We start from the raw sequence: 20,944 nt of genomic DNA on the forward strand, positions 1-20,944 counted from the left end.
TACATCCCATTGTGCAAGATCCACGGGTGCAAAAAGTAGTTTGTGTAGAATCTGAATCACTTTTGCCCCACTGCATCACATGAGAGTTCCCGGGCAGGCTCCAATAAGTGGGACTGTTCTGGAGGTAGCTGCCTAAAAGGGGAAGGAAAGCGCCGTTCCTCACATTCTGCTTCTCTGGACGGAAGGAACGGGGAACTGAATCGAGGAGAGAACCGAATTAGGGTCGTGCCCAGAGTTAGGGGTCCAAAGGAGGATAGCACTGATGTCTGCAAGTTGACAGGTTGCCACACAGCTTCCAGGGCGCACAGGAGGTTTGCTGCAGAGTCCGGCTGGCTCAGTTGGCCTTCTGGGCGGGTGGGCTGCCACAGACCTGAAGCTCTCTGTAGGAAGGGAGAAAATAACAATCATAACTGGGACCAGAATTTCCATCGCTAAGCGATGCAGTCACAAAGTGCGCTTGCTTCGCTTCGCAATGACAATCCGGGCAGTCCCGGTTGCGATCGTTAAATTAATGCCCTGGTTGCTAGCAAGGCAACTTCCTGCCAGCGTCCCCCACTCAAGTCAGTGGGGAAGCCGGCAGGAAAGTGCAGGCCCCAAGCGCTGCCAAGTGGAGGGGACAGCAAGGGATATGGGAGGACCAGGGCGGGTGTGCAAGGCCTCAGCTTCTGAAGCCTCTCTACTCCGAGGCTGAAAACACTGCACGGATTTTGGCATGGACCTTTTTCAGCCAGAGATCAAAGCGAGTCCTCTTGACAGTCAGCTGCGGCTTGCAAACTTCCCTGCCAGCCTCTCCAGTGACTTTCTGGCAAAGCCAGAAATACCGCAGATGACGACCACAGGGGGCTTGGCAACTGGCTGTACATGTACATGGGATGTCACGTGCCCAGGGCAAAGTCACGTGACCGTGGGGCTCTGCATCAGCCATAACAACTTCAGTTCGTCCATTCAGCACCATTGCAACTTTGAAGAGGCAGAAGGAACGGCTGTATAATTAGGGCAGGGGTAGGCAACCTTGGCTCTTTTATGACTCGTGGACTTCAACTCCCAGAATTCCTGAGCCAGCATGGCTCAGCTTAGAAACCTCTCCCTTTTCCCTCAGCATGGCTGGCTCAGGAATTCTGGGAGTTGAAGTCCACGAGTCATAAAAGAGCCAAGGTTGCCTACCCCTGAATTAGGGGCTACCTGCCTTCCCTTGAACCAAAGCACGGTCTCCGGGTCTGCTCAGCCAGAGATCATTTTGGGGCAGAAACTGAGTCCGTGGCTGCAGCGGAGGAGCTGACCAGGGAAGCCCCGGTCTTGCATACAGCTAAGCTGTGATACTTGCTGTGATACTTACTGGGCAACTTCAGTGCAGTCACTGCCTCAGCCTAATTAAGCCTTGCTGGGTTGTGATACGTGATTCCTTAAATGTTACTCTGAGCACTTTGGCGAAGGAGGTGCCTACCTGATAGCCACCACCAGATTCTGGTGCCATTTGGCAAAATCCTCCTGGTCGCAAGACATCAGCAGTAACTTTTTTTGTGGGAAGGAGAGCTGAAAAGAGAAAGGAGGGCAGGAAACTGCTGGGTGTGACCAGTTCACCCACCTCACGAGTCCCTGGCTGGGGAGTCACCAATGCCTGCCATCTCTTCTGGGCGCTAGCCACCGTGGTGCCTCCCACCTCACTCCCTATCGTAGGTCAGCCATGGGTTTCAGGGGTGAGGAGCCAGCCCACTGGCAGAACCTGGGAGTGGGGGAAGAGCACTTACACTGAGCAGCCCTCCTTGGCTCTGGGTGTGACCAAAGACCTTCTCCACGACGCAGTGACTGAGAGGGTAAACGGCCTGGCAAGCAAACTTGTGTGAATTCCAAGGGTGGAGCGGGTGGCAAGGCTTGGTTAACAACAAGATATCAGAGAAAAGGAAGCACCTCCTGCGCTGCATCTCCTTCCCCTTGGAGGGGACCTCCATCAGCCAACCTTCCTGGAGATACCACCGCCCTGGATGGAGAAAGGACAAAAAACCCCAGGAAGCTTATTGGGTGAGCTCCGAAACCACCTGAGGTCCATTGGTGACTCCAGAAGTGGTTTCTCTGGGAAATGAAGAGTGATTAACGACACCGATCGCTGAGGCAAGCCACTGGCACATAATTCCGAAACTCAGCTGTGGACTTCAAAAAACATTGTGAGATAGCATTTCCCAAGTGATAGCTGGGTTCCTAACATGTTAGGGGATTTACTTTAGATTCCACATTCCTCCATGAAATAAGATTTAAGGCATTGTATAAAAGTACTTTGGCCACCTAATGAGAAGGAAGGACTCACTGGAGAAGAGCCTAATGCTGGGAAAGGTTGAGGGCAAGAGAAGAAGGGGACGACAGAGAATGAGGTGGCTGAATGGAGTCACTGAAGCAGTAGGCGTGAGCCTAAATGGACTCCAGAAGATGGTAGAGGACAGGAAGGCCTGGAGGAACGTTGTCCATGGGGTCACGATGGGTCGGATATGACTTCGCAGCTAACAACATAAAAGTACAAAAATATTAACATCTGAAGGTATATGCAATAGATACAATAGATTTGCAATAGGAAACACCATATTTTGTGTGTATGTATGTTTGTGTATGTATGTTTGTGTATGTATATCCCATCTCTGCCCTAGCTCCCGCCCACCTGGCAGTTAGAAAGCATGTGAATGTGAGTAGATAAATAGGTACCCCTTTGGCGTACAGTCATGCCGGTCACAGGACCACAGAAACATATTTAGGCAATGCTGGTTCCCTCAGGCAAGAAACAGAGATGAGCACTTCCTGGCCTCTTTTTCAGGATCTCACCAATGTCCTCCATCCATGACTTCCTCTGTCTTCCATTCCTCCTTTATGTTTTGCCATTTCCATCTCATTTTCTCTCTTATGACCAAGTCACTTGTACATCATTTTTTCATACTGGTCACTCCCTTTTCTATTCAAACTACATTCATCCAGCACACATTCCTTCTCAACGCATGTCTTCCATTGTGTGAAGCACCACCACCTTAAATACCCTATTCCCATTGTGTTCAACTGGCTTCTGTTTCCTCTGAAACACCCAACTTTCCTTGCACAGTGACAAAATGACAAAATGTTATATTTATTATACTTATTGACTTTTTTGAAGGACAACCTAAGTTAAAATCAAGAGAAGAATTGGAAGAGGAAGCTCATACCTGTTTTTAAGCTGTTAACAGAAAGGTTTAAGTTGGACAAGAACTATGATTTTCCAAATGAGAAAATTTGTTTTTGAGCTGGTGTTGTGTACTGACAATAGACATGTTATTACCAATATGTGTAAACTTTTATTGAAAATTAATATGTAAGATGAATATGTTAAAAGGTTGTATGATTAAATGCGCAATAATTGGATATAATGCTCAATCAGTGGGAGAATACATGAGTAAAGAATAGAAACTTACATTGAATTATAATTTGAAAGAGCATTTCTGCAAGATGTATCTTTAGTATTGAGCACTGTTTACCTTGTCAAAGATGTATAAAGAAGTGTCAAATATATTGTCAATTTCTGAACCGAAGTTGGCTGAAGCCATCTTTTTCATTCTGAGTTGCCACATAGATGGGGGAAGAAGGGGGGAAATAGCATTGCTATTTGTATTGCTAGACAAAACACCGAGCAATGCCGTGGGAACCCTATCTAGCTCTGCTTTCCAAGTTGCCTGTATAAGTTCATCTTTGCCCTGTTGACCCAGAGGATCCTGGGTGTTGAGGATGAACTTTGTGCTTCTCTCACCTGCTTCACAACAGCCAGAGTGAAGCCATTCTTTATTTTGCTCCTCTTTACATCATCCTTTCATTGGAGAACCGCTTATGAAACAACCTGCCTTGAGCACTGCCTTGGTCACTTGAAAGACCTCTGCTGGGTCAAAAGCCTCCGCGGTGGATCGTGTGCCTGGCTGGGCTGACAGGTTTCCCCACCTGGTATTCCTGTTCCTTTAAAGCAGACTTGTCAAACTCACGATGTCACGTGACGTCACGCGACGTATCGGGACACTTTTGCCATTGCCGGCAATGGGGTGGGCGCGGCTTCCGCATGACGCATCTGGTCTGCGGGCCGGCAGTTTGACACCCCTGCTTTAAATGATTCCTTCCAGAACTCAGCTCAAAGTCAGATTTGTTAAAAGTTTCAAAAAGCATTAGAATCCTCCTTCTTTATGAGTTGGTAAAGATGTTGGTTTCATTGTGTGTGTTTGCCTTTTTTCTTTTTTTTCTTTTTTTGGTGCCTTCATATTAGTGTCAACTTCTGGCAACTGCCTGGAGAAATCCCTGCAGCTTTGCTGGCAAAAATTCAGAAACGGTTTGCCACTTCCTCCTTCCTAGGACCGAGATAAAAGGAACAGCCCAAGGACGCCCAGCTGGCTTTGTGCCTAAGGCAGGACTCGAATTCATGGCCCTCCCGGTTTCTGGCCTGATTCTTAACCAGTACACCAAACTGAACTTCTTGTTTGGCCCTTAGGGGCTCCTTGTTTTAGACTGGGATCTGACAATCCGTTGCATTAGTGGCTGGTTTTATTCTGTGTCTGAACTGTGTTTAGCAATAGCCTCATGATGATAGTCTACTGTAGCACGAGGACCTGACCACCAACACAGAGGCCTCACCTGGAGCCAGCACTTGGGTCTTCCGTCCCTTCAGCCGTTTCTGAATCTGTTTCATCACCTCCAAGTTCTGACGGACACGAGCAATTTCCTGGACTCGCTGCAGGACCTCCAGGACAGACTTTAGGGCCCCTGCAAGTGACAGCATGTCACACCCAAGAGCACCGTAACCTGTTTTCCTGGCTGGCTAACTGGGAAGAGGAGAAAAGCCAACCCTACAAAATTCTGTCAGGCAGGAGCCTCGCTGCTGTGATCAAGAGCTGCACAGCTGAAGGCAAAACCTCAGGGCACGGCGGGGCTTAGTTAGAATCCTACCTTGGAGCTGGTCAAATCCAGTGCTCTCCGGGGGAGTCTGCTCCAGCAAATCTTGCAGCAAGTGCCTGTACCTACCAAACAGATTATCCGAAGGGGAGGAGACCTAAGCAACTGCCTCTCAGCTGCACGTCACAGATTAATTTAATTTAATTTAATTTATGGGACTTATACGCTGCCCTATGTCCCGAAGGACTCAGGGCGGCTAACAACAATAAAAACAACAATGAATACAATGAATACAAATATTAAAAGGAATTAAATTTAACAAAGGCCCACTAAAACCAGTAAAAATTAAAAACATAATTAAAACCCCCAACGTCAGTCCAGGTCGGCCAGTTGGAAAAGGTATGTCTTTAGGTCGCGACAAAAGGACCGGAGATCTGGGGCCATCCGAAGTTCTCGGGGGAGCTGATTCCAAAGGGCAGGCACCCCGACAGAGAAGGCCCTCCCCCTGGGGGTCGCCAGCCGACATTGTCTGGCCGACGGCACCCTGAGGAGACCCTCTCTGTGTGAGCGCACTGGGCGATGGGAAGTCGTTCCTGGCAGCAGACGGTCCTGCAAATATCCCGGGCCTAAGCCATGTAGGGCTTTATAGGTAAGAACCAGCACCTTGAACCTCACCCGGAGGGCAACCGGCAACCAATGCAGCTCACGCAGGAGGGGTGTAATATGGGAGTATCGGGATGCTCCCATCACAACCCGTGCGGCCGCATTCTGCACCAGCTGAAGCCTCTGGGTGGCCTTCAAGGGCAGCCCCATGTAGAGAGCGTTGCAGTAATCTACACGGGAGGTAACGAGTGCATGAGTGACCGTACGTAAGGCATCACGGTCCAGATAGGGGCGCAACTGGCGCACCAGGTGAACCTGGGCAAATGCCCCCTTGGCCACGACCCCTATATGGTCATCTAAATTGAGTCGTGCATCCAGGAGGACGCCCAAGTTGCGCGCCCTATCAACGGGAGGCAACACCTCTCCCCCCATAACCAAAGATGGTGAATCTTGGACAACACGAGATGCCGATACGTAGAGCCACTCGGTCTTGGCCGGGTTGAGTTGGAGCCTGTTCTTCCCCATCCAAATCCGTACCGCTTCCAGGCAACGGGGACATCACGTCGAGGGCATCACTGGGTTGGTTCGGGGTGGAGATGAAAAGCTGGGTATCATCAGCATATTGATGATACCTCAGTCCGAAACCACGTATGTTCTCACCCAGATCCCAGCTTGCCCCTCCACACACACACGCACGCACATACACACCATCTGCACCCTGCCTTGCAAAGCAAGCAGTGAGGCAAAGCTCTTTCGGTCTTGGCACCCAGCAGCCCCTCTCGGGAGCTCATGGAGGAGTGGCGGGCGCAGGTCGGCTTCCCAGCCGGAGGAGAGAAACTCTGCTCTAGGAACGGCTCTTTTGCCACTTACTGATGGAGCCTTTGCAGGGGCAGCGGCAGCAGCTCTTCCAGACGGCAACCTTTAAGCTCTGGACGGGATTCCTGAAGCTTCTTGAAGCGGGAAAAAGCTTTGTTCTTCCTTACCAGTTTCTGCAGAGGCATCCCAGTAAAGGGGAGAAGCAGATCAGGTTGGCTGACCAGCAAGTTCTGAGAACAGATCCCCGGCCTCGTCTCCAGACCAAGATCTTGGCTAAAAAAAACCAAGGATGTCCTTGGCTGCCAAGAGCAGATAGGTGCAAGAACAAATAGGGGGGGGGGAATGCTGGGCATAAAATAATGCCTCCCCCACCCCATCTGACCTGCAAAGTCACCTGCAATAAGCAATATAGGGCATACCTCCAGGGTGTTCTGGGCCGCTTCCAGATTCTCCGCATAATCGACATAGAACACCAGCTGGTGGCAGAAACTCTCCAGTCCTAATGCAAAATGGCCCCTGCCCAGGTGGAAAAGCAGCGTCCTGTAGGCAGAGAGAGAAGCCCTGAAGGAAATGGCCAGGGGCCGGTGGCCTTTCTGCACTCACCTTCTTCCAGGAAAAAAAAGAGGCCACCGCAGGCAGCTGCCTAACAGCAAGTGCAAGAACAAAGGATTTATTTATTTATTTATTTATTTATTTATTTATTTATTTATTTATTTATTTATTTATTTGATTTGATTTGATTTATATACCGCCCTTCTCCTGGAGGACTCAGGGCGGTGTACAGGGCAATAAAATAAGAATACATTAGTTAAATAATTTTAAAACCCAAATCCATCAGGCCAAGTCGGCTTGTTCGAATAGATAAGTTTTTAGATCACGCCGGAAGGAGCGAAGGTCAGGGGCCATCCGGAGTTCAGCTGGTAAGCGGTTCCAAAGGATTGGTGCACCCACAGAGAATGCTCTCCCCCTGGGGGTCACCAGCCGACATTCTCTGACCGGTGGTACCCTGAGGAGGCCCTCTCTGTGGGAACGTACTGGACGGAGGGACGTTGACGCCGGCAGTAGGTGCTCCTGCAGGTAATCCGGACCCATGCCATGTAAGGCTTTGTATGTCATCACCAGCACCTTGAATTTCACTCGGAAGGCAACTGGAAGCCAGTGCAGCTCACGGAGCAGAGGTGTAATATGGGAGTATCGGGAGACCCCCAAAAGAACTCGTGCAGCTGCACTCTGTGCCAGCTGAAGCTTCCGAGTGGTTCTCAAGGGCAGCCCCATGTAAAGAGCATTGCAGCAGTCTAGACGAGAGGTCACAAGTGCATGGGTGACTGTACACAAGGCATCCAGGTCCAGATAGGGTCGCAACTGGCGCACCAGACGAACCTGGGCGAAGGCCCCTCTAGTCACAGCTCCTATATGATCTTCTAAGGAGAGCTGTGAATCTAAGAGGACACCCAGATTGCGAGCCTTATCTATGGGGGGTAATAGCTCGCCCCCAATATTAAGAGATGGAATAATCTGAATTTCCTGACATGCCGGTATGTACAGCCATTCAGTCTTGTCCGGGTTGAGTTGAAGCCTGTTCCTCCCCATCCAGACCCGGACCGCTTCCAGGCAACAGGACATCACGTCAAGGGCATCACTGGTGTGGTTTGGGGTCGAGATGAAAAGCTGGGTGTCATCAGCATACTGATGATATCCCACTCCAAAACCATGGATGATCTCAGCATAAAGAGAAGCAGAAACTGCTCAGAGGTCCAACTTCTTCTGCTCAATCTGTCTTGCGTCTTTGTGAGAGGCTCTCTAAAGTTTCTTTGCTGAACTTGACCAATCACACCTGCCTTTTAAAAAAAAAGCCACTTACACCTTTTTAGGACAGAATCTACCAGCTGACAGAATGACACTTGGAGCTCTCTGAGCTTGGCTGTTTTCTTGCAGATATTTCATTATCCAAACTAAGTAACATCTACAATGCCGGAGTTACTAGGTAACATCATATCCAGCACTGATGGAATTACCTAGTTTGGGTAATGAAATGTCTGCCAAGCAAAGAGCCGAGCTTCAAGGACCCATCATTTCAACCCTGCGCTAGAAATCTTTTCCCCTGATCAGAATGGGACTCCCCACTTCTGGTGGGCTGGAGAGAAGAGATTCTTTTTTTTAAGGATGTGCCTCTTGACAGCAACAGCTGGGAAAATACTGGAAAAGATAATCAAGCAGAGGATTCATGAGCATCTAGTAAATGAACAAGGTGATTAAGGGAAGCCAGCACGGGTTTGTTAAAAACTGACCGTGCCAGACAAATCTTATTACCTACTTTGATAGTGATCAGTAGCTCAGGGAAATTCTGTGGCTATAGTATACTTCGACTTCAGTAAGGCATTTGACAAAATGGACCACAGTCTGCTTCTTGGTAAGATAGAATGGTGTGGGGTAAACAGTAGCAGTTGGCTAACCAAACCACACCCAGCATGTATTCCTTAATGGGGCTACATGTATATGGAGGGAAGTATGCAGTGCAGCACCTAAATGATCTAGAATAGATGAGGGGATAGAAGGGGAACTCATCAAATTTGCAGGTGGTACCAAGCTGGGAGGGGGGAGGGTGCAGAATTGCCAACACTTTAGATGATAAGTGTCAAGTTTCCAAAAGACCTTGGCAGACCTGAGCATTGGGCCCTATTTTTATTTATTTTTTATTATTTTATTAGACTTATATACCGCCCTTCTCCCGTAGGACTCAGGGCAGTTCACAAGGTTTTTTAAAAACAATACAACAAATTACAAACATTAAAAACAATTAAAATAATTACATTAACCTTGAACTAAAAACCCCAATTACAATTAAAATACAATTAAAACCCCAGTTAATACTCTCAGTCCAGGCCAGAAAGCTCAAAGAGCCAGGTCTTCAGGTCCCGGCGGAATGAGCGAAGGTCAGGGGCAGTCCTAAGCTCTACAGGCAGCTGGTTCCAAAGGGCCGGCGCACCCACAGAGAAGGTCCTCCCCCTGGGTAATGTCCGCCGGCAATCTTTTACCGGCGATACCCTGAGAAGACCCTCCCTGTGGGAGCGCACAGGACGAAGGGAGCTTGATGCCGGCAGCAGGTGTTCCCTCAGATATCCCGGACCCAAGCCTATCCAACAAGATGCAGTTGACCGGTGAGAAAAATACGGTCCTGCACTTAGGCAGAAAAATCTAAATGCGTAGGTACAGAATAGAAGCTACTTGGATTGACAGTAGTAACTGTGAGAGGGATCTAGGAGTCCTGGGGGATCATTGCTGAGGTATGAGTCAACCACGTGATGCAGCTGCCAAAAAAGCCAGTGCAGTTCTAGCTGCATCAATGGAGAGATCAAGGGAAGTGACAGTACCCCACTAGTGAGGCCACACCTGCTGGAATACTGCACCCAGTTCTGATCAGCTTAATACAAAATGGATGGTGAGGTCCTAGAAAGAATGCAGATAAGAGCAAGAAAGATGATCAGGGGTCTAGACGCAAAATCATACGATGAGCGGCTAAGGCAGGGGTAGGCAACCTTGGCTCTTTTATGACTCGTGGACTTCAACTTCCAGAATTCCTGAGCCAGCCACGCTGAGGGGAAAGGGAGAGGTTTCCAAGCTGAGCCATGCTGGCTCAGGAATTCTGGGAGTTGAAGTCCACGAGTCATAAAAGAGCCAAGGTTGCCTACCCCTGGGCTAAGGGAAGTAGGTATGTTTTAGCCTAATGAAGGGGAGATACGACAGCAGTCTTCCAGTATTTAAAAGGCTGCCATGGGGAAGAGGGCATCAATTTGTTCTCCATAGCTCCTGAAGGCAGCACAAGAAGCAATGGGTAGGAGCTCATCAGAAGGAGCTTCAACCTGGAAATAGGGATGAATCTGCCGATGGAGTGATCAATCAATGAAACAGGTTGCCTCCTGGAGTTGTGGAAGCTCTATTGCTGGAAGACTTCAAGACAAGAATGGACAACTACCTGTCCAGGAATAAGGACTCCTGCCTTGGGCAGGGGATTGGACTAGAACAGCGTTTCCCAATCTTAGGAACTTGAAGATGCGTGGACTTCAACACCCAGAATTCCCCAGCCAGCATAGCTGGCTGGGGAATTCTGGGAGTTGAAGTCCACGCATCTTCAAGTTCCTAAGGTTGGGAAACGCTGGACTAGAAGACCTCCGAGGTCGCTTCCAGCCCTTTGTGTCTATGGTTCTATGAAATGGGGCTAACTCCAATCACTGCATGAAGATGTGCTAAGCTTCTCATGTAATATTGCATGCATTTCTTTTTATGCAAAAAAACACAACTTCCTTGATTATGGTTCTGCAACTGTAGCTTTTTCTTATTATATACATTTTATTAAGTTTATAAAAGAAGATAAATACAAAAATTAATATAAAGAATAAAAAGAGAGAAAGAAGACAAAGGGGCAAAAATAAAACATAAGTAGGAAAAAGAAGCTTGTGATTTACTTTGTAGCAAAACACAATATGGTTACATACACCAATCCTTCCTCCATTGTAGAGAGTGCTGAATCTTTTGAGCATGTCATATTCTGGCTGCAATTGTCAAATATAAAAACAAAGTTGCATGCCTTTTTTTTTGCAGCTGTATATCCATTATTCCCAAAAGCAAAGTCTTTGGTTTCAATTATACATTAGTCTTTAAAACAGGGGTTTTCAAACGTGGCCCTTTTATGACTTGTGGACTTCAACTCCCAGAATTCCTCAGCCAGGCACGCTGGCTGAGGAATTCTGGGAGTTGAAGTCCACAAGTCATAAAAGGGCCACGTTTGAAGACCCCTGCTTTAAAATATACTGAACGAGTTCATCTATTTGTATCCAAAATGCTAAAATTTGTGTTGTTCACACATTTCCAACATAAATTTGAAGTGCCTTTATACATTCTTAGACACAGTCTCTGGTGACTTACACTAACAGCACATCATTTATAAAAATTCTCCTAAAATTAGAATATAATGTAAATGTTAATATTTTCAGCCACACCCTTTTCCCATTGTTCCATTCAACACTGTAATCAACATTTGTAGCTCACTTTATCATAGTTTTTTGCATGCAACTTTAGTTTTTCAAGCCATATCCTACACACAGCAACATCCAGATAATACTGTTAATGGAGTCTTTTTGTACAGGAGTTGATTAATCCATAAGACATTGTGAACGCTCATTTCCATCTCTCATAGAGGGACGGGTGAAGTCCAAGGAAGAAGGCCAATTAGAGTGCGCTGTCCTCTCCCCACCCACCACCCACCTCCAGGCCCACAATGCCACAAGTCTGACCTTACCGGCTGGCGGAGCAGATGGACTCCCAGGATCCAAAGAGAATCTCATGGACATCCGGGTTCAAGATCCCTTTGGCCTTCAGGGTGACCACAAAGTACTGAAAAGGGACATACAACCATTGCTGTCCAGTTGAAGCTGAATACAACGTTCCTAGTTTCACTCTTCCTGGTAGCGTGGAGAAAATCTGGCTCGTTGGGCATCTCAGATTTGGTTCTTTAATACTGCTTCTTAGTCAAAATATAGTTTACTCAGTGCAACTACCTTATCGTTGATGCAAGAAATCATACGCCTTTTGCAAGGTAAGCTTCAGAGCGCCTGTCCTAAATAGAATTCCTTGAGCAAGTCTGAGCTAAAACTGGGCTTTGTTTATGCTATGACCCACTAGACCAGGGGTCGGCAACCTCGGCTCTTTTATGACTCGTGGACTAGAATAGAGTAGAATAGAATAGAATAGAATAGAATAGAATAGAATAGAATAGAATAGAATAGAATAGAATAGAATAGAATAGAATAGAATAGAATAGAATAGAATAGAATAGATGGAATGGAAATGGAAATGGAAATGGAAATGGAAATGGAATTGGAATAGAATAGAATAGAATAGAATAGAATAGAATAGAATAGAATAGAATAGAATAGAATAGAATAGAATAGAATAGAATAGAATAGAATAGATGGAATGGAATAGAATAGAATAGAATAGAATAGAATAGAATAGAATAGAATAGAATAGAATAGAATAGAATAGAATAGAATAGAATAGAATAGAATAGAATAGAAGCCTCTATTGGCCAAATGTGATTGGACACACGAGGCATTTGTCTCCAGTGCATAAGCTCTCAGTGAACATAGAAACACCAAGGTAATATAATCAGAGAGTGCATGCAAACATAAAAACAACACGTACATGCAAACAACAAGATAAGTGTGGCTAAATGTTGGGGGAACCAAAAAAAAGTGTGTACAAAAAGAGTTTCAAAAAGGAGAACAGAGAATGTGGCTAGCTGAATTGAAATGATCCAGAAAAACAATGAGTTGAGAATTTTAAAGTAAAAAAACAACCTGTGAAGTAGTGGAGGCAAACATGGCTTGGAAAAAAAAGAGAGGCAGAATGAACATAAGCCTCCCTTTTCTCTTTCTTATCTCCAGTCTCTTCTCTCCCCCCCCCCCCCATACAAGGTTTCCTAACCAAAGCAAGTCCAATGAACATTGTTCAAGTCACCAACATTTGGGTCATCTTCTGGATTGCTCTGTTCCCACCAATCCGCAGTCCTCCTCCACTGTCCTCTTTGAAGAAGGGGGGGGGGGGCTGGCCTGCTCTTCCTGCCAGGAACATTTTTAAATCTTTCACTGTGTGTGTGTGTGTGTGTGTGTGTGTGTGTGTGTGTGTGTGTGTGTGTGAAGGGGGTGGGTAAGAGAGGGCTGCTATTACAGTTTCTTCCCGTTGCTTTGTTTCGTTTTAAACATTTCAACCAACTGCTGTTTTCACTTGCCTTACACAAGGGGAAGTAGGCATGCATTGGAGCCCCATTTCCATCTGTCCTGTTTGCCATCCTTCACTCCCTAGAGCAGGGGTAGGCAACCTCGGCTCTTTTATGACTTATGGACTTCAACTCCCAGAATTCCTGAGTCAGCTATGCTGACTCAGGAATTCTGGGAGTTGAAGTCCATGAGTCATAAAAGAGCCGAGGTTGCCTACCCCTGCCCTAGAGACTAAAATGGACAATGTGAAATTTGAGCGGGCCCCCGAACAAGGAGTATATATCGGAGGTGGTGACCCTTTGAGAGCTGTATGCAACGAAATTTCATTTTGATGTATGCCGATTGGTGTACATTCAAAGTGACAATAAAGTTATCATCATCATCATCATCATTAGGGGGAAAAATGCATTGATGCAGCTTAGGTTACTCCATTCCCAGAGTTTGAGTAGCTTCCAGTATTAGCAAAGATTCAAAATAAGTATCAATTAATGATGTTCAACCACTCGCCCCTTTGGGACGGTGAGATCTTACTCATCCCTTTTTTTTTTCCTTTTCGTGAAGAGCGCGCTCTCCATCCCCGGGCTGCTCCAAAGGAGAGAAGCCCCTAAACCCGGGGCCGCTCCTTCGGCTTTTTTCCTTCCGGGAAGGGTCGAGGCCACCTGCCACGTCCCACCCCGCTTCCCGCTTGCCCCGCGAACGGAGCCCACCCGCCCGCCCGCCGCACCCACGGGCAGCCAGGAACGCGCAAGAGGCGCCGGAGCCTCGCCACCCCCGACTCCTCACCGTCGCCACTCCTTCCAGCTGCTCCAAGTATCGCCCTTCGGTCCGGAGCAGCTCCTCCGCTCGGCCGCGGCGCTTGAACTCCGGCGAGGAGCCGCGGCTGCGCCCGGGAGAGCCCGGAACGGCGGCGCTCATCTCCGGGAAGGAGGGTCCGTCGGAAGCCCAGCGGAGGGAGAGAGAAGCCGCGTTTGCGCCGCCGCCGCCGCCCTTCTCGGGCAAGGTAGCCGGGTCTCCTTAAGCCGAGGCTCCCGCCCGCGTTCAAACGGCCGCCCAGCGCCGCCCCTTCCGGAGCCACGAGGGAGGGAGGAGAGGAAGAGGCTGGGGCAGGGGTAGGCAACCTCGGCTCTTTTATGACTCATGGACTTCAACTCCCAGAATTCCTGAGCCAGCTATGCTGGCTCAGGAATTCTGGGAGTTGAAGTCCATGAGTCATAAAAGAGCCGAGGTTGCCTACCGCTGGGCTAGTCTAAAGAAAAGAAATAGGGGTGACATGACAGCAGTCTTCCAGTATTTGAGGGGCTGCCACAGAGGTGTGTGTGTGTGTGTGTGTGTGTGTTCGGTCACCCTAGAAAAGCAATAGGGGTGACATGACAGCAGTCTTCCAGTATTTGAGGGGCTGCCACAGAGGGGTGTGTGTGTGTGTGTGTGTGTGTGTGTGTGTGTGTGTGTGTGTGTGTTCGGTCACCCTAGAAAAGAAATAGGGGTGACATGACAGCAGTCTTCCAGTATTTGAGGGGCTGCCACAGAGGGGTGTGTGTGTGTGTGTGTGTGTGTGTGTGTGTGTGTGTGTGTGTGTGTGTTCGGTCACCCTAGAAAAGCAATAGGGGTGACATGACAGCAGTCTTCCAGTATTTGAGGGGCTGCCACAGAGAAGTGTGTGTGTGTGTGTGTGTGTGTGTGTGTGTGTGTGTGTGTGTGCTGGCTCAGGAATTCTGGGAGTTGAAGTCCACGAGTCATAAAAGAGCCGAGGTTGCCTACTCCTGGGCTGGGGGAACGGTCGGAGCAGTTTTGTAACCTAGTACCGGGATCTTTCATTGGAGCGTTTGCACTTTTATTAAGGCTCAGGAACCGCGTCTCCGTTTGCTTTATTTTGAGTTGGCCGTTTTTTGCACGTCCTTGTTCCAACCGGCCTTGGAGAGTGGCAAGCTTAGCCAGAGAAGTGAGAGCAAGTGTCCATTCTCAGTTCACAAAGGCAGGGCGCAACCCGAGACCAAACCCCATTAAATGTATTTTAATCTATTGTTAACTCGGGCATCTTGTTTAATTCCTTTTTAATTTGTGTAGTTTGTATTTTTATATGTTTTGCCCTGTTCACCGACCTGAGTCCTTCGGGAGAAGGGCGGTATACAAATAAAATTATTTTATTTATTTATTTTATTTTATTTTATTATTTTATTTTATATATTTTTATTTATTTATTTATTTATTTATTTATTTATTTATTTATTTATTTATTTATTTATTTATTTATTTATTCAAGGCACGATTCAGCAGTCCATCTGCATTTAAAAGGCAAAGGCCACATTTTGGACCGCTGGTTTGAAAGAGGGGTCCAAGAGGCCATCTAAGGCAGGGGTCTCCAACCCACTCCCCCCCCCGTCCGTGGACCAGTACCACGCCGCGGCATGCCAGCAACCAAGCCGCACGAACAAACAAACAAACAGTCCCATCTACGGGATACAGGCAGCACACAAAACCACAACCCCTCCGGTCTGTGGAAAAATCTCTCTCCATGCAACCGGTCCCTGGTGCCCAAAAGGTTGAGAACCTCTGATCTAGGTCAAAATTGAACAGCCCTCACTCGACAGAGTGGGAGGGACCAGGTGGCCTCAATGACACTCAAAAAGAATGCAAATGACCAGCTCTCTGCAAGGAGTATAAATCCTTCCATTCCCCTCCATCCAGTCAGAGCTGAAGAAGCTTCTGGGATGAGAAGCGAGACTTCTTCAAAGAAAAACAAGGAAGTCCAGTTGCCTCCTGAAAAAGCGCCTTTGGGACATTCAAAGGACAGTTTCTCAGAGACCGTGGGATGTCTGGAAGGAGCTCCTTGTCTGGAATGGGGTAACTGGGTGAGGGGGTGGAATTCCAGAGGAGGGGCTGAGCTGTGCTTGATGGAGGGGCCCATTGTGGTGGCCCACCCAAGAGTTTGCTGTCATTGCCCTTAAGTACGAATAAAGAGTTTGTGCAATCGCCGGAGAACTCGGTAGAACTCGGTAAGGACTAAATGACAGTCAGTCCTCCACTTACCAAAATTTGACCAAAATTTCCATTGTTAACGAGGTTGTTAAACCAGTTGCCCCCAATTTGATGACCTTTTGGCCAAGTTTGTTAAGAGAATCACAGCCGTTAAGCAAGTTGGGCTCCCCCATTCTCTTCGCTTATCGGAAACTGGCCGGGAAGGGTGCAAATGGCGATCACATGGCCCAGGGCGCTGCAACCGTTGTAAGTCCATGCTGGCTGCCAAGCACTTGAATCTTGATCGCATGACCCTGGGGATGCTGTTATGGTCATAAGCATGAGGGCCAGTCCCAAGCCACTTTTTCCAGCCCTGCCATAACTTTGAACAGTCGCTAAACAGTTGTAAGTTGAGGACTACCTGTATATATACATAGTCCTAGGGCGCTGACCCACCGGGTTCCACATGAGGAAGGCAGTGGGAAAGCCAGGATGCTCCTGGTGGGGAGGAGAAGACCTGGCACCCTCCCTGCTAAGAGATGGAGGGATGCTCTACATTGCCAGTGGAACCCCAACTCCCCTCCAGCCAGACCCAAGTTGGGGAGAAGGTCCAGCATGCCTTCCCACTGTCACCTTCCCACTGGAAGTGCACCCCTTGCCCTGTTGGGTTCTTCTTCACTGTCCTGAACTCACTTGCTCATTGGATTTAATGCTGGCTGGTATCAAGCAAAGACCCTGAGAATGGTGGAGGAAGCCCCTTCCCCAGTGGGCTTCTGCATTGCAACAGAGAAGACCACCTCCTGCAATTGGGCACAGCTGGGGAGAGAATCAGATTCAGCAGCAATGAATATTCCAGGTTTTGTAGAACAGAATCAAGGGTAAATTAGTAACTTTTGTCATCAACAGAGAGGACACACACACACACCCCTCCTTTCTAGCACTGATGATGTTACCTAGTTGGGTCATGAAACGTCTCAAGAAAATAGCCAAGCTTAGAGAGCACCAAGGACCCTACCATTCAATCCTGAGCCATGGATATTCCCTTCTGTTGGTAACATTTGTATATGTGCGCCATTTTTTTTAGTCTTTCTGCTTTTTTAAATTTTTTCAAAAAGAAATCACTTTTGCAGAGGGCAGAGAGAACAGCCTTGATGGACAGGAGGCAGAACTGCTCCCAAGGCAGATAAAAGAGGACTGAGTCTGGGGCAGGATTGTAATCTGAATAAGCCTCTCAGTTCTGCCCAGATCTCATGGAAATGAAGGAAGTGAGTGGGGAAGTGCCTTCGTCACAGGCTTTCGGTGGTGTGGAGGAATGGGAGGAAAGAGAACTGTGGATGCCACCTTGTGCTCCTGAAGAAAAGGTGGGATATAAATGTAACAGACAATTACCGTAGGATCCAGCTTCTTTCCCCACTTGCTGTTCTTTTTAAAGTCTCCTGGACTTTCTCTTCCTGGTTTCCAGTTAATCTCTAATCCCTGCTTTATCTGAATTTGGAAGACCACTCCACCTGCTTGTCTTAGTGGCTGCTTTCTGATGATGCTGGTAGTGGATTTTATTTTATTTTATTTTTTAAAAAAAGGTTTTCAAAAATAGACGCAGTTAGTTGGTGTTATGCAACAGATTAAAAAAGCAGCTCTAAGAGGCGAAAGCAGGCTTGTAAGGCACTGCTGTGTTGATCCAATCAAAGATTAGGGGATGTTCACATTTCAGAAGTGTTTTGACAGTGCCAGAGGAAGGCGCATTACAGGTGCTCCCAGGTTTGGCTTATGGTCACTCACAGCCTGTTGAAACTTGCTTTTTACTTAGGATTTCCAGGTAAGTGCAGCTAGAACAGATGGGACGCTCAGCTCTGGTCAACAACTGGGTGATAATTATGGATGTGCACAGATTGCTTTGAAGCAAACACAACAAATTCTTTGGGATGTTTGGAGAATCAGCCCAGGACTGAATGTTGTGGTGCCCCCTTCAATCTAGTTTGATGAGGAACCACTGATGAGCACTCTTGAGTATGAATTTTAACTCAGGAATGTATTGGTTTCATTATCATGTCATGTAACCCACCAAGGTGGTACGTGCTACCCAAGTTCTTATGGAATTGGCAGCTTTATGAAGCAAAGAAAGAGCTTGTGAATCAGAATACCATAGGCTGATTTGTCAAAGGTTTTGTTGAAAACAAGATGTCTACAGAATCCCCACTATCTACTAAGGAAATTGATTAGGTAATCAATAAGGTAATAAAAAAGGGACGCGGTGGCTCAGTGGGTTAGGACGCTGAGCTTGTTGATCAGAAGGTCGGCAGTTTGGCGGGTCAAATCCCGAGTGTCGCGTAACAGAGTGAGAGCGCCTGTTACTCGTCCCAGCTTCTGCCAACCTAGCAGTTCAAAAGCACGTAAAAAATGCAAGTAGAAAAATAGGGACCACTACGGTGGGAAGGTAACAGCGTTCCGTGCGCCTTTGGCGTCTAGTCATGCTGGCCACATAACCACGGAGACGTCCTCAGACAAGCGCTGGCTCTTCGGCTTTGAAACGGAGATGAGCACCGGCCCCTAGAGTCGGAAACGACCAGCACGCATGTGCAGGGGAACCTTTACCTTTACCTAAGGTAATAAGGTCTGGCAAATCCATGCTGACTCTCGGGAGTTGCTTCATTTTTAAGGATTATTTGGTTTGTTCCAGAGCCTGACAAATCCCATTGTGCTCCCTCACTGGAGAAGGCTGGGGGGGGGGGGAATGAGCAAAGAACAACAGGAGTGTATGAGAGCTCCCGCCCCACACACCGCTTCTCTTTTGTAAACCAGACAGGAAACACGACTAGATGTGCTAATTCTACTTTATTGAAAAGAAACAATAATTACTCTTGCGAGTCTGAAGGTACAAACTTCCCACCACCACTTTTGAGAGACCGCTTGATCTGTCTGGGCGGGTCCTTTCTCTGACTGTTGTCACTGGGGGTTTCTGCCTATCTTGTCTGATGGTTTCCTCTTTCCCTTGTTCCCTACACATTGTATCACAACGAATGTCAAGAGCATATAATATGGTAAGGGTACATATGAATTGAGATGGACTGGGCACTTTCAGTGAGGAGTTGAACACTGTTTATTACTCAGGACGTGAAAAGAAGAAAGGGCGTCCCTTTTATAGCTAGAAAGAGCATAAAGGTAAAGGTTCCCCCGCACATGCGTGCTAGTCATTTCCGACTCTAGAGGCCGGTGCTCATCTCCGTTTCAAAGCCAAAGAGCCAGCGCTTGTCCGAGGACGTCTCCGTGGTTATGTGGCCGGCATGACTAGACGCCAAAGGCGCACGGAACGCTGTTACCTTCCCACCGTAGTGGTCCCTATTTTTCTACTTGCATTTTTACGTGCTTTCGAACTGCTAGGTTGGCAGAAGCTGGGACTAGGCGCTCACTCTGTTACGTGGCACTCGGGATTCGACCCACCAAACTGCCGACCAGTTCAGCGTCCTAACCCACTGAGCCACCGCGTCCCTCTGAAAGAGCATAGCGAGAACCATACTGGGGGATAGTGCAATCAATGGCCAAATAATATCAATCAGGCTTTTTGGACAACCCTTTTAACCTGCTGATTATCCAAGGTTATGCTCTAATCCAGGGGTAGGCAACCTCGGCTCTTTTATGACTCATGTACTTCAACTCCCAGCTGACTCAGGAATTCTGGGAGTTGAAGTCCATGAGTCATAAAAGAGCCGAGGTTGCCTGCTACCCCTGCTCTAGTCTAATCCCTGATGCAGAAGAAGAAGAAGTTTTATGATGCTGTTGTAATTGGAGACAGGAATGCCAAAACTGAAAACATTAAAGAGGAAAAGCCTTGGTGGAGTAGTGGGCTAATGCCTCCTTAAGTAACACCAGCTGCCTGCAATTAGTGCAGGTTCGAGTCCCACCAGGCTCAAGGTTGACTCAGCCTTCCATCCTTCCGAGGTAGGTAAAATGAGGACCCAGATTGTTGGGGTCAATAAGCGGACTTTGTAATAATGCCGCTTGGGGGGGGGCGAAAGCCCTAATAAGCAGGCATATACATAGAATGAAGGCTATTGCTAAGCACATTGATTTTGTGCTTTAGATTGTAAGCTGCCCTGAGTCTTCGGAGAAGGGCAGGATATAAATGGGATTTTTTTAAAAAAAATGTCTTCTCTTTGCATCCCAGACAGAGCCAGATTCTCAAACCGCCCCTGCCAGACCCCATAGCCCTCTTGGTAGCCCGCTTCTGAACTGCAAGCTTTCCTTACAGCTCCCACTGCCAAGCCAGCAGGCTTCTCTTTCGCTGGGGGCAGAGGGGAGAGACTTGAAGAGCGGATGGCAACGGGAAGAAAGAAAGAAACGGCGCAATCTTGCTCTCTTTCATCACAATCGCTGATTTGGAGCCACGAATCGGGGATACCACGGCGGGGGAGCGTCCTGAGCTCGGCGAGAGGGAAGCGTCGCTGCTTGGGGCGGCCCTTGGAGGCTGCAGCGAGCAAGGCCTCTTGGGGAGAAATTCTTCCCAACCGCCGAAGGGGTGGGGGGTGGCTTTCTCGGCGGACCCACAGAGTCTCTCGGCCCTCCATGCCCCCCCCCCCTCGGTTGCAGACTTCCCACTGTCTGGTCTGTGGGACGCTGAGCCTCTGCTCGAAGGGACGGACCAATTTGCGCCCCGTCCGGTCTGCGTTCCCCGGTAAAGAAAAAGACTCACCCCAGGGTCGGAGCGTGGCCCTCGCCCTCCCCGACGCACACCTCCGCGACCAGCCCAGGAGAGAGGGCGCCGGGCCGGCTTAGAGGAACCGGCCGGGTGAAGAAGTCCTTCCAGGCTCTCTCCCTCCCCCCCACGGGCGCGACACGGCCATTCCGAACAGACCGGCCGGTACCGAGCCTAGGGCGGTCGAAGCGCCCGGACCGGCCTTGCAAGAACCGAGCGGCAG

The 20,944-nt window shown here is 48.2% G+C and overlaps 1 protein-coding gene across 1 annotated transcript; it reads right to left on the reverse strand.

Moving 5' to 3' along the window:
• Positions 1-334: 334 nt before the first annotated feature.
• On the reverse strand, positions 335-20,593 carry ARHGEF39 (Rho guanine nucleotide exchange factor 39; the record flags this gene model as incomplete). The annotated part of the gene is made up of 10 exons (XM_083351179.1): positions 335-380; positions 1,445-1,533; positions 1,749-1,978; positions 4,624-4,752; positions 4,936-5,006; positions 6,355-6,473; positions 6,720-6,840; positions 11,597-11,691; positions 13,860-14,063; positions 20,276-20,593. The coding sequence occupies 10 exons, from the start codon at positions 20,591-20,593 to the stop codon at positions 335-337; spliced, it is 1,422 nt and encodes a 473-aa protein (XP_083207305.1).
• Between the last annotated feature and the right edge of the window lie 351 nt (positions 20,594-20,944).

Source organism: Vipera ursinii, assembly GCF_947247035.1.
Source record: "Vipera ursinii genome assembly, chromosome: 2".
NCBI lineage: Eukaryota > Metazoa > Chordata > Lepidosauria > Squamata > Viperidae > Vipera > Vipera ursinii.